Source organism: Anomaloglossus baeobatrachus, chromosome 5, assembly GCF_048569485.1.
Source record: "Anomaloglossus baeobatrachus isolate aAnoBae1 chromosome 5, aAnoBae1.hap1, whole genome shotgun sequence".
NCBI classification, from domain to species: Eukaryota; Metazoa; Chordata; class Amphibia; order Anura; family Aromobatidae; genus Anomaloglossus; species Anomaloglossus baeobatrachus.
Genome location: NC_134357.1, coordinates 111,436,814 through 111,450,768, shown reverse-complemented (window position 1 = coordinate 111,450,768; position 13,955 = coordinate 111,436,814). Strand labels below are relative to the sequence as shown.

General features: G+C 47.3%; 1 protein-coding gene across 1 annotated transcript in view; it reads right to left on the bottom strand.

Moving 5' to 3' along the window:
* The window catches only part of NOC3L (NOC3 like DNA replication regulator), a 196,118-nt gene that overhangs the window by 15,143 nt on the left and 167,020 nt on the right, over nucleotides 1–13,955 (bottom strand). Inside the window, exons 18-19 of the mRNA XM_075348773.1 lie at nucleotides 4,022–4,150; nucleotides 1,636–1,733 (exon numbers count right to left, since the gene is read on the bottom strand). Of these exons, the coding sequence (XP_075204888.1) occupies nucleotides 1,636–1,733; nucleotides 4,022–4,150 (227 nt within the window). The remainder of the gene's footprint in view (nucleotides 1–1,635; nucleotides 1,734–4,021; nucleotides 4,151–13,955) is intronic.

Below are 13,955 nucleotides of genomic sequence, written 5' to 3'. Positions count from 1 at the left end.
CAAATCTGCAGTTCTCCGCTCTGTAGCTGTGATCAGCAGATAGAGCGATCGGATTGCTGATCGCTATAGCCCCCTAGGGGGACTAGTAAAAAAAAAACAAAAAAAAGTAAAAAAAAGTTTTAAAAATTTAAAAAATAAAAAATCCTGAAAGTTCAAATCACCCCCCTTTCACACCATTGAAAATTAAAGGGATAAAAAAAATAAAAAATAAACACATTTGGTATCGCTGCGTTCACAAATGCCCGAACAAAACATAAAATCAATTAATCTGATCAGTAAACGGCGTAGCGGGAAAAAATTCCAAACGCCAAAATTATGTTTTTTGGTCGCCGCAAAATGCAATAACAGGCGATCAAAACGTAGCATCTGCGCAAAAATGGTACCGTTAAAAACGTCAGCTCGAGTCGCAAAAAATAAGCCGTCACTGAGCCTCAGATCCTGAAAAATGAGAACGCTATGGGTTTTGGAAAATGGCGCAAAACGTCCGCCACTTTTTTTGGACAAGCTTGTGAATTTTTTTTAACCCCTTAAATACCAGTAAACCTATTCATGTTTGGTGTCTACAAACTCGCACTGACCTCAGGCATCACAGTGACACAGAAGTTTTACCATATGGTGAACACTGAATAAAATATCCCAAAAACTATTGTGCAATCGCACTTTTTTTGCAATTTTTCGGCACTTGGAATTTTTTTTGCCGTTTTCCAGTACACTATATGGTAAAACTTATGGTTTAATTTAAAAGTACAACTCGTCCCGCAAAAAACAAGCCCTCATATGGCAAGATTGACAGAAAAATAAAAAAGTTACAGCTCTAGGAAGAAAGAGAGGAAAAAACAAAAACCGAAAAACACAATGCCCGGGGGCTGAAGGGGTTAAAAAAAAAACCAAAAAAACCACATAAAACATGCCAGACCATATAAAAATCATACGGACACTAAAAAAAAAACAAAAAAAAACTTCCAGTGAGTAACAAACTATTAAATGGAGACAAGAGGCACAAAAAATACAATTCAGGAGTTAACTGTTTTTCAGCTACACACAGACGAGCATTTCATGGAGCCTTCCTCGGGGTGTAGCGCATTTGGTGTCATTTTTAAAGTGAACTGCATAATGGCAATAAATTGTTACACTATCTGTTGGTTGCATTCTTCTTGAAGTTAAAATATTTTGGTACATGATTGTTGGAGTATTTAAAGTTTTGTTAATTTTGGATATTCAGTTATATGCTTGGTACTTCTAAAATAGGTGACAAACTTTTTATTATTATTTTCTTTCAGACATTGTAAACTTTTACCAGTGTTGAATTTTTGTAATACATTTAATTTCCTTTTCCATTACCCCAGAGGAGGGGGGCAGGGAGGCACAGATAAACAGACTAAATACAGTGTACAGATAGATTGATGAGCAGCAGCTGAAAGCAGCTTCTAAAAGAGCATGGACTGGGAATTAAAAGAGCACCTCACAGTTTGAGACAAGTGGAAGTAAAATAATCAAATCAAGCATGTTACAAAATTCCACAACTTTACAATGCAATTAAAAAACAGATACTTTGTTAAGTCTGTTGCAAAGATTTAGGTTTCCGTTTAGTAAAATGTGTTGAAAAAAAAAAAGTTATCAAATTTATGCTTTTACCTTCGACTTAATGAAGCTGCAAGAGCTGATGAACCTTCAGAAGGTGCCCCAGCACGAAGGTGGGCAGCAAAATCCCGGACTACGGGGTGATAATGTCTCTGAAAGAAATATAGAATATATAGCAGTGCTCATAGAGAATAGCTACGGCACGTTTACGAATAATCTTCACAGCACAATGTAATATGATGGCAGTGAGGAAATTCTGTCTAAGAACAGCACTTTAGGGTATGTGCCCACGATCAGAACTCACTGCGTTCAGAACGCAGCGAGTCCTGACCGGGGGGGCGCGTGTCTCCTCCACAGGAGACTGCAGCTGTCAGTACCCACGATCAGGGTTCAGTGCACTGCGGTCTCTCGCTTGTGTGCTCCCTACGGAGGACGCAGGCCATTCCGCAGCAAACAATTCACATGCTGCGGTCTAGAAAGTTGCTCCGCAGGTCAGCGTTTGCTGCGGAAAAAGGAAGCATAGTGGGCACGGAATTTCTAGAAATCCAGTCCACTGTGCTTGTACTGTACAACGCAGCGGATTGGACGTAGCTGAGGTAGGCTGAGTCCAAACTGCTGCAAATACTGATCGTGGGCACGCACCCTTAGGGGTGAGTATGTATGATTACGGATTGCTGGAGCTAATCTGGTTAGCTCCTGGATTTTTGGGGTGGCGGAGATCTCTCTCTCTCTATCTAAATCTCTCTATCCCGCTCTCTCTCTCCCGCTCTCTCTCTCTCTCCCGCTCTCTCTCCCTCTCCCTCTATCCCGCTCTCTCTCCCTCTATCCCGCTCTCTCTCCCTCTATCCCGCTCTCTCTCCCTCTATCCCGCTCTCTCTCCCTCTATCCCGCTCTCTCTCCCTCTATCCCGCTCTCTCTCCCTCTATCCCGCTCTCTCTCCCTCTATCCCGCTCTCTCTCCCTCTATCCCGCTCTCTCTCCCTCTATCCCGCTCTCTCTCCCTCTATCCCGCTCTCTCTCCCTCTATCCCGCTCTCTCTCCCTCTATCCCGCTCTCTCTCTCTCTCTATCCCGCTCTCTCTCTCTCTCTATCCCGCTCTCTCTCTCTCTCTATCCCGCTCTCTCTCTCTCTCTATCCCGCTCTCTCTCTCTCTCTATCCCGCTCTCTATCCCGCTCTCTCTCTCTCTATCCCGCTCTCTCTCTCTCTATCCCGCTCTCTCTCTCTCTATCCCGCTCTCTCTCTCTCTATCCCGCTCTCTCTCTCTCTATACCGCTCTCTCTCTCTCTATACCGCTCTCTCTCTCTCTATACCTCTCTCTCTCTATACCGCTCTCTCTCTATACCGCTCTCTCTCTCTATACCGCTCTCTCTCTCTATACCGCTCTCTCTCTCTATACCGCTCTCTCTCTCTATACCGCTCTCTCTCTCTATACCGCTCTCTCTCTATACCGCTCTCTCTCTCTATACCGCTCTCTCTCTCTATACCGCTCTCTCTCTCTATACCGCTCTCTCTCTCTATACCGCTCTCTCTCTCTATACCGCTCTCTCTATCTATGGATATATCTCTATCGATACCTCTCTCTATAGATCTCTCTCTATCTATATACGCATGGCCAGCACATGAATGATAAGGTATGTGGAATATGTTTGTTCTATATAAAGAAGCAGAATACTAAATAAAGTAAATGTAAAATAGCTGTGCTCCAGAAGGAAGACATGAAAAACCCATTGGCATATACAATGCTATGATATTTGTAAAGGAATACCTACAAGAGAAAAAAGCAAGTTAGCAATTCACACAAGAAGCCATTAATTTATATTTAGGAAGTCCTTAAAAAAAGCATGTCACGCCTAGAGGCCACAGTATACATATGAGCTGTAAGTACACATGGCTGAGTGTCTTGGCATCGTGAATGTCCCTGGATCTGGTTAAACGACGTCTCATTCTCATCGCGTGAAGACTCTTATCTGCAAGTCTCATCAAGATTTATTTGCAGTTCTGTATAAAACTGGGAGGACGAGAGATAAAAATGACTTCTTGGTGATGATTTTGGATATCTTCACACTAATTTCTTACAGGGTCACGGCTTTCACACACCACTGCCAGCTCCACATACCAGTCTCATCATAGCAGTGCACAAGTGTTAATAAATCAGGTATTAAGTTATTCTAGAGACTTCCCGAGCAGAGGCTTCAGTGTGTCAGGCTGTACGCTTCTGAAGAGACGCAGTCGCTGCTCAATTAGAAACATCAATGGAGAACTACAAATATCACCCTGCTGTGTATTGCTGTATATTAATTTTTAGAAGAGCAGTGGAAAGCTTTTAGAAATTGCTCTCGTTTCTGCCCCCTTTTCTTTTTACGGTAACTACTGTGTAACATCATCTCTGGAATCTAAAGTCTCCACTTCCTAACAGAGAAGGAGGTTACTGGTAAGATACCTGCAAGATGTGCAGCTCCCACAAGGCGGTATTCTGGGCATTACAGTACTCCGGCTCATCCAGCTCTGGTAGATACAGTCCACTGCCTTGCGATTCATTGTCAAGAAGAATGTCAGTCTTTGGAAATGTCTGAAATAACGTAGAAACGAACAGAAATTGTAATCACATGGAGCAGAAATGATATATTAAAATATTTAGGTACAACAACATATAAATGTTACACAGGGAGTCACCATACCGATATCTAGTCTGCACCTTATGCACAAGACCTTTTCCAGTTGCTGGTTGGATCAGTTACGGTGACCCTGGTGCATACAATTGCTGTTCTACCATCGGGCAGTTACCTGTGACCATTAGAGATATGTGGCTTATCTAATCAATGGGGCAAGTACATGACACCTTACTTCTAAAATAAAGTTATACATAACTAAACCCCCCATACAGACTAATGTTGTCCGAATCCGCAATATCAATTGTTGGGGGATTTAAGGATCTGGCATGTCTAATTTCAGACTGCCAATGCAATTGTTCTCCTATATATAACTTGCCACCTTGCAGCGGCTCTCTCATAGAGCACAGGAGGGCAAGGCAGAACAAGTGCTCTTGTGTATGGGAGAGATGGCTGAGAACCAACAGACATCTAATGTGTATGGTGGGCTTAAGGGCCAGACATTTAACTGCACCTGCTCACCTGCTTGTTCTCCCTCAATCACCATCTTGCCTTCTTCTTTGATTGACGTCTTTGGCTTCATAGAGCCAGAGAACGACGGAGATAGTTGGAATACAAGCAGGTGGGAAGATGTATTTAAATATTTGCCCCGCCATGATACACCGAGCATCTGTACTTGATATTAATCATAAAATAGTAGAGTTGGAATGGACCTCCTTTGTCATCTAGTCCAACCCCCTACTCAAAGCAGGATTCACTAAATCATCTCAGACAGATGTCCGTCCAACCTCTTTTTAAAGACCTCCTTCAATGGAAGTCTTTAAAAAGAGGTTGGACGGACATCTGTCTGGGATGATTTAGTGAATCCTGCTTTGAGCAGGGGGTTGGACTAGATGACCCAGGAGGTGCATTCTAACTCTACTATTCTATGATTAATATCAAGTACAGATGCTCGGTGTATCATGGCGGGGCAAATATTTAAATACATCTTCCCACCTGCTTGTTTTCCAACTATCTCCACTGTTCTCTGGCTCTATGAAGCCAGAGACGTCAAATCAAAGAAGAGGGCAAGATGGTCATTCTGTGCTGGCAGAGACCCGTTAAAAAGAATTTGACTCTACCTAAAAAGTTCTGCTTGCTCGTCAGAATATGGTCAACCATTACACCACACAATTATCAGGAATTGAGTGTTCTTATGCACCCTTATGCCTGATAATCCTTTAGAGTAAATGCCCTCTAAAATATTGAAATATCAGTGGTGGCCGGATGTAAGCAGCCCCCCTTATCTCCGTGTGTTTAGTGCCGCATTTTCAACCAATCACCACAACCATTAGCTTTGTGTCTTCCAAAAGCATCAGGCCACAGCAACCGGCACAGAACAATCCAAACCAGCGACGTTTATGTCCCGCCATAAATCCGAACCACTCTGTCCATAGAAAACAATTGTGACTTCAATTATTTCCAAAGTGGTTAAAGACATATTAGCCGAGCTGTGAATGGTTGCTATGGGCTGGTAGTCCTCATACACAGTTTTAATAAATCTCCCCTGTGTATTATGGTCACCGTGTTCCCAACAGGAGGTCAATCAGATGATGACATTGGGCCATGTCATGGAGTCTGCTTTTGATGGGACGTAATGGAGTCTTGTGGGACATTGCACTTGTGTGTTTCATTTTCATCTTTCTGTGAATTAAAATGGAAACTAGGACATAGAAGGGGTGTTTACAATAACCCATGAGGGACAGCAGTGGTCACATCCCCGGGGACAATGGGAAGCATGTCTGAATTTGAATTTGTGGTACAGATTCATCTGCATAATGCATTAGAAAGGAACACTTGTCTGGTATCAACCCGACTGATGGGAATATTTGTGAGTCTCTGTTATGGCTTCAGAGAGAAGGCGCACAATAAAGTGAATTAAGCATGTTTCATCCCTTATTTAGTATCCTCCCTAGAGACAAATGCTTTTTTTTATTTTTTTTATTGCTGCTTACAAAAGAGCTTATTTCCAGCGCTGCCGCACATTGTGCCCTACTTCTGACACTTTTTTTCTAATTCTTTAAAAATCAACAATGCTTTAACTATTGTAAATCAGAATTTTAGCCAAGTATCTGACAGCCCTAAAATCCTGCAGAATTGATTCTTCAGTTAAAAAAGGCACATCACGCAAACAAAATTTCCACTAATGATTTTGCAGCCAAAAACTACACACAGCAGATTGGTCAGATTCTTAGAGGAATTCATCCTATGCACTGCAAAGGGTTAAATCCAAAGTGAAAATCTGCAGCATAAATTTATATACTCCAGATCTCAAATCTGCACCACAGGCAAATCTCCACAGATTGGGTAAAAATCTCATCCATTTGCCACCAGGTGGATGTGGTCAGGACTTATTTTGGGTTTCAGCTTAGGCTTTGGATGAATAGGGTGAAATCCACGCTGCACAAGTAAAATGTCCAAAATCTTATGTAAATAGTTGGTACCGTATTAAGGATTCTTCAATACAAATTTGCATTTACCCTAAACAGAAGAAATCGGCATAAAATGGAAACCTACTGAGGCACATTTCATTTCACAGAACAGCAGGCCGTGGTGTGCCATGTCCTCCTGGGTACCTAACTTAAATGCCACTATCTAGGTTAAAAACATCCTTATCTGGGCAAAATGCCACTATTTGGACTACAAACCTCCATGTATGGGCTGCTAGGCTCCTGCTACAATGGTTATGAACGCAGCCAGGTCTTAGGTCTCCGGGCTTACATGCATTGGCAAATACATAAACTAAATATCTCTCTTTTGCAGTAATGCAGTGCCATATTTTCCCTGGTAAATATTTGGCTTTTTTCAGTGTGCAACTGTTTGCATTTATAGTTACTATGTTTTTTCAGTTAGCACCTGTTCACATTTGTTGGATGTGCGGGTCAGTTTTTTGATATTTCTACTGTCCTCCTGGGTGGCGCATGTCCTCCTGGGTGGCGCGCACCAGTAGTGAGAGTCAGACTCTGCAGGGTGCAAGGCTACCATTGCCATTTGTGTCTGCAGATGCTCCAAGTGAGGGAACCTTTACCATAAATGTGTTGTGCAAGTCAAATATTTTATGGTGGATCCTTTATAAATCAATGTTTCCTCTGGGCTGATCATTAAAAAAAAGTTAGAAAACCTGTTTACCAAATTGCACAGTGGATGAGATGGAGACATTCAGTATTTATCAGGATGCAATTTGTTTTTATTTTTCTTTCCCCAAAAGAGATTTTGGGTACACCACAGAAAATCTCTCTTTGGGGGACACAGGAAACCATGGGTGAATGCTGCTGCATTCCTATTATTATATCTCCCTCTCTGTCTCTATTCTCTCTCTGTCGGTCGGTCTGTCACTCTGTCCCTCACTCTCTGTCCATGTCGGTCTATCCCTCTGCCCCCCTCTCTTATACTCACCGATCCCCAATCACCAGTGCGGCGCTGCACGACGTTCACACTGCTCCGGCGGCTTCTCCTCTTTTGAAAAAGCCGGCCGCTCATTATTCAATCTAGTATTCCCTGCTTTACCCGCCCACCGGCACCTATGATTGGTTGCAGTCAGACACGCCCCCACGCTGAGTGACAGCTGTCTCACTGCAACCAATCACAGCAGCCGGTGGGAGTGTCTATGCTGAGCAGTAAAATAAATAAATGATTAAAAAAAACGGCGCGCGGTCCCCCCAATTTTAATACCAGCCAGATAAAGCCATACGGCTGAAGGCTGGTATTCTCAGGATGGGGAGCTCCAAGTTATGGGGAGCCCCCCCAGCCTAACAATATCAGTCAGCAGCCGCCCAGAATTGCCGCATACATTAGATGCGACAGTTCTGGGACTGTACCCGGCTCTTCCCGATTTGCCCTGGTGCGTTGGCAATCGGGGTAATAAGGAGTTAATGGCAGCCCATAGCTGCCACTAGATCCTAGATTAATCATTGCAGGCGTCTATTAGACACCCCCAATGATTAACCTGTAAATTAAAGTTAATAAACACAGTGAAAAAATCCTTTATTTGAAATAATAAACAATAACAAAGACCCTCGTTCACCACTTAAGTATGCAAAGAAGGGAATTTTGTTTACTTACCGTAAATTCCTTTTCTTCTAGCTCCAATTGGGAGACCCAGACAATTGGGTGTATAGCTACTGCCTCCGGAGGCCACACAAAGTATTACACTTAAAAGTGTAAGGCCCATCCCCTTCTGGCTATACACCCCCCCGTGGGATCACGGGCTCCTCAGTTTTAGTGCAAAAGCAAGAAGGAGGAAAGCCAATAACTGTTTTAAATACAAATTCAACCCGAGAAACAGCCTCGGAGAACTGAACTGTTCAACATGAACAACATGTGCACCCGAAAAAAACAAACTTCCTAAGAAAACAGGGCGGGTGCTGGGTCTCCCAATTGGAGCTAGAAGAAAAGGAATTTACGGTAAGTAAACAAAATTCCCTTCTTCTTTGTCGCTCCTAATTGGGAGACCCAGACAATTGGGACGTCCAAAAGCAGTCCCTGGGTGGGTAAAAGAATACCTCGTGATAGGGCCGTCAAACAGCCCTTTCCTACAGGTGAGCCACCGCCGCCTGAAGGACTTGTCTACCTAGGCCGCATCCGCCTAAGCGTAGGTATGCACCTGATAATGCTTGGTAAAAGTGTGCAGACTCGACCAGGTAGCCGCCTGGCACACCTCCTGAGCCGTAGCCTGGTGCCGTAATGCCCAGGACGCACCCACGGCTCTGGTAGAATGGGCCTTCAGCCCTGATGGAATCGGAAGCCCAGCCGAACGGTAGGTGTGAAGAATTGGTTCCTTGATCCACCGCGCAAGGGTGGATTTGGAAGCTTGCGACCCTTTACGCTGACCAGCGACAAGGACAAAGAGTGCATCCGAGCGGCGCATAGACGCCGTGCGGGAAATGTAGATCCTGAGTGCTCTCACCAGATCCAATAAATGCAAACCCTTTTCAAATTGGTGAACTGGATGCGGACACAAAGACGGTAAAGTGATATCTTGATTGAGATGAAAGGAAGATACCACCTTGGGAAGAAATTCTGGAATTGGACGCAGAACTACCTTGTCCTGGTGAAACACCAGGAATGGAGATCTGCATGATAACGCCGCCAGCTCGGACACTCTCCGAAGAGACGTGACCGCCACTAGAAAGGCCACTTTCTGTGAAAGACGAGAAAGGGAAACCTCCTTCATAGGCTCGAAAGGCGGCTTCTGGAGAGCAATTAGAACCTTGTTCAGGTCCCAGGGGTCCAACGGCCGCTTGTAAGGGGGGACGATATGACAAACCCCTTGCAGGAACGTGCGTACCTGAGGAAGTCGCGCCAGGCGTTTCTGAAAAAATACGGATAGCGCGGAGACTTGACCTTTAAGGGAGCCAAGCGACAAACCTTTTTCCAACCCAGACTGCAGGAAGGAAAGAAAAGTAGGCAATGCAAAAGGCCAGGGAGAAACTCCCTGAGCAGAGCACCAAGATAGGAATATCCTCCACGTCCTGTGGTAGATCTTGGCGGAGGATGGCTTCCTAGCCTGTCTCATGGTGGCAACCACTTCATGAGATAAACCTGAGGCCGCTAGGATCCAGGACTCAATGGCCACACAGTCAGGTTCAGGGCCGCAGAATTCAGATGGAAAAACGGCCCTTGAGACAGCAAGTCTGGACGGTCTGGTAGTGCCCACGGATGGCCTACCGTGAGGTGCCACAGATCCGGGTACCACGACCTCCTTGGCCAGTCTGGAGCGACGAGAATGGCGCGGCGGCAGTCGGACCTGATTTTGCGGAGCACTCTGGGCAACAATGCCAGAGGTGGGAACACATACGGTAGCCGGAACTGCGACCAATCTTGAACTAAGGCGTCTGCCGCCAGAGCTCGGTGATCGTGAGACCGTGCCATGAAAACCGGGACTTTGTTGTTGTGCCGTGACGCCATCAGGTCGACGTCCGGCATCCCCCAGCGGCGACAGATCTCCTGAAACACGTCCGGGTGAAGGGACCATTCCCCTGCGTCCATGCCCTGGCGACTGAGAAAGTCTGCTTCCCAGTTTTCTACGCCTGGGATGTGGACTGCGGATATGGTGGATGCCGTGTCTTCCACCCACGTCAGAATCCGCCGGACTTCCTGGAAGGCTCGCCGACTGCGTGTTCCCCCTTGGTGGTTGATGTATGCCACCGCTGTGGAGTTGTCCGACTGAATTCGGATCTGCTTGCCTTCCAGCCACTGTTGGAAGGCTTGTAGGGCAAGATAGACTGCTCTGATTTCCAGAACATTGATCTGAAGGGTGGACTCTTTCCGAGTCCACGTACCTTGAGCCCTGTGGTGGAGAAACACTGCTCCCCACCCTGATAGACTCGCATCTGTCGTGACCACCGCCCAGGATGGGGGTAGGAACGACTTTCCTTTTGACAATGAGGTGGGAAGAAGCCACCACCGGAGAGATTCCTTGGCTGCCTGAGAGAGGGAGACCTCCCTGTCGAGGGACGTCGACTTCCCGTCCCATTGGCGGAGAATGTCCCATTGTAATGGACGCAGATGAAACTGCGCAAAAGGAACTGCTTCCATTGCTGCTACCATCTTCCCTAGGAAGTGCATGAGGCGCCTCAAGGGGTGCGACTGGCCCTGCAGGAGAGATTGCACCCCTGTCTGTAGCGAGCACTGTTTGTCCAGTGGAAGTTTCACTATCGCTGAGAGCGTATGAAACTCCATGCCAAGATATATTAGTGATTGGGTCGGGGTTAGATTTGACTTCGAAAAGTTGATGATCCACCCGAAACTCTGGAGAGTCTTCAGTGCCACGTTCAGGCTGTGTTGGCATGCCTCTTGAGAGGGTGCCTTGATAAGTAGATCGTCTAAATACGGGATCACAGAGTGACCTTGCGAGTGCAGGACTGCTACTTCTGCTGCCATGACCTTGGTGAAGACCCGAGGGGCTGTCGCCAGCCCGAAAGGTAGAGCTACGAACTGCAGGTGTTCGCTTCCTATAACGAAGCGTAGAAAACGCTGATGCTCTGGTGCAATCGGCACGTGGAGATAAGCATCCTTGATGTCTATTGATGCTAGGAAATCTCCTTGAGACATTGAGGCGATAACGGAGCGGAGAGATTCCATCCGGAACCTCCTGGTTTTTACGTGTTTGTTGAGCAGCTTTAGATCCAGGACGGGACGGAACGACCCGTCTTTCTTTGGCACCACAAACAAATTGGAGTAAAAACCGTGGCCTTGTTCCTGAAGAGGAACGGAAGTCACCACTCCTTCCGCCTTTAGAGCGGACACCGCTTGCAGCAGAGCATCGGCTCGGTCGGGCGGTGGAGAAGTTCTGAAGAAACGAGTTGGAGGACGAGAGCTGAACTCTATCCTGTACCCGTGAGACAGAATGTCTCTCACCCAACGGTCTTTGACCTGTGACAGCCAAATGTTGCCAAAGCGGGAGAGCCTGCCACCGACCGAGGATGCGGAGAGAGGAGACTGAAAGTCATGAGGAAGCCGTCTTGGTAACGGTTCTTCCGGCTGGCTTTTTTGGGCGTGATTGAGTCCGCCAAGAATCTGAGCTCCTCTGATCCTTTTGAGTCCTTTTGGACGAGTAGAATTGGGACCTGCCTGAGCCTCGAAAGGACCGAAAACCAGACTGTCCCCTTCTCTGTTGGGGTTTGTTTTGTCTGGGTTGCGGTAAGGCTGAATCCTTACCCTTGGAGTGTTTAATGATTTCATCCAAACGCTCACCAAACAATTGGTCACGAGAAAAAGGCAAACTGGTTAAGCACTTCTTGGAAGAAGAATCTGCCTTCCATTCTCTCAACCACAGGGCTCTGCGTAAAACCACGGAGTTGGCTGACGCCACCGCCGTACGGCTCGTAGAGTCTAGGACAGCATTAATCGCGTAAGACGCGAATGCAGACATTTGAGAGGTCAATGGTGCCACCTGCGGAGCAGATGTACGTGTGACCGTGTCGACCTGTGTAAGGCCAGCTGAAATAGCTTGGAGTGCCCATACGGCTGCGAATGCTGGCGCCAACGACGCTCCAATAGCTTCATAGATGGATTTTAACCAGAGCTCCATCTGTCTGTCAGTGGCATCTTTAAGTGCCGCCCCATCTTCCACTGCAACTAGAGATCTGGCTGCAAGCCTGGAGATTGGAGGGTCCACCTTGGGACACTGTGTCCAGCCCTTGACCACGTCAGGGGGAAAAGGATAGCGCGTATCTTTAAGCCGTTTGGAGAAACGCTTATCTGGATAAGCGTGGTGTTTCTGGATTGCGTCTCTAAAGTCAGAGTGGTCCAGAAAAGTGCTTAATTTACGCTTGGGATACCTGAAATGGAATTTCTCCTGCTGTGAAGCTGCCTCCTCCGCAGGAGGAGCTTGTGGAGAAATATCTAACATCTTATTGATGGACGCTATAAGATCATTCACTATGGCGTCACCATCCGGGGTATCTAGATTGAGAGCGGCCCCAGTATCAGAATCCTGATCAGTTACATCCGCCTCATCACACAGAGAGTCGTCCCGCTGGGACCCTGACCAGTGTGATGAAGTTGAGGGTCGCTCATAGCGAGCCCGCTTAGGTCGTCTGGGACTGTCGTCCGAGTCAGAGCCGTCACCCTGGGGTGCATGTGACACCCCCGGAGCTAGGAAGTGTTCCAGCTGAGGGGGACCAGGGGGCAATGTACCAACAGTGCCCATGGTCTGAGTTACTGGTCTAGACTGCAATGTTTCAAGAATTTTAGACATAGTCATAGACAATCTGTCAGCAAAAGCTGCAAACTCCGTCCCTGTCACCTGGACAGCATTCACAGGTGGTTCTCCCTGGGTCACCTCTAGCAGAGGCCCCGGCTGAGCAATTGCCACAGGGGCCGAGCACTGCACACAATGGGGGTCAGTGGAACCTGCCGGTAGAGCAGCCCCACATGCGGTACAGGCAGCACATAAAGTCCGTGCCTTGGCACTTTTGCTTTTTGCGGACGACATGCTGTTGTCTCCTTGAGAAATCTAAGGAGGGTATATAGCAGAAAATCACCAGCGACCGTACAGTGTAAAGTATTGCCAGCACAAAATACAAGGTACACTATGGCACAAGTGGGGGAGAGCCCTTGAGGGCTGCTTACCGCCCGCTGAAAAGCGGGTGTGAGGTCGTAGAATCCCTTGTCTGGGTCTCCCAGCCTCCCCTCTGCAGCTCAGCGTGCAGGCAGGAATGGCTGCCGGCGTCCTGTGAAGAGGGGCGGACCGTGGGCGTGCCACAAACAAAAGTGCGGGAAACTGCGTCCCACTGTGCCTAGTGTGAGGGCTGGAGTATGTAAAACAGACTCCAGCTCTTAGCGCTGCTGGTCTGTACAGCGTCCCGCCCTCCTCCTGACTGGCAGGTCTGGGGGCGGGAACGATACGAACTAGGCCGCAAAAGCCGGGGACTGTAGTAATCTAGCGCGGCCGTCATATATGCACGGCCAGCGGGGAAGTCCCCGGCGCACCACAAATCCCAGCCGCGACGCAGTAAACACTGACCCCAGCGGCCGGATCGGCCGATCGTACTAAGTCTCCTCACTCAGCAGAGCTGTAGTGAGTAACGGCACAAGCGCAGCAGCGCTGTTTACCCCGGCGCACTAACACACCCAGCAATGCTGCAGTGTGCGTGCGGTAAGCACGGGGACACGGAGTACCTTAATGAAGCAGGGTCCTGTCCCTGAGGAAACTCCGCTCCGTATCCAGCAGATCCTCCAGGGGCTGTGGATGGAGCACGGTCTCAGTGCCCGGAGACCGGT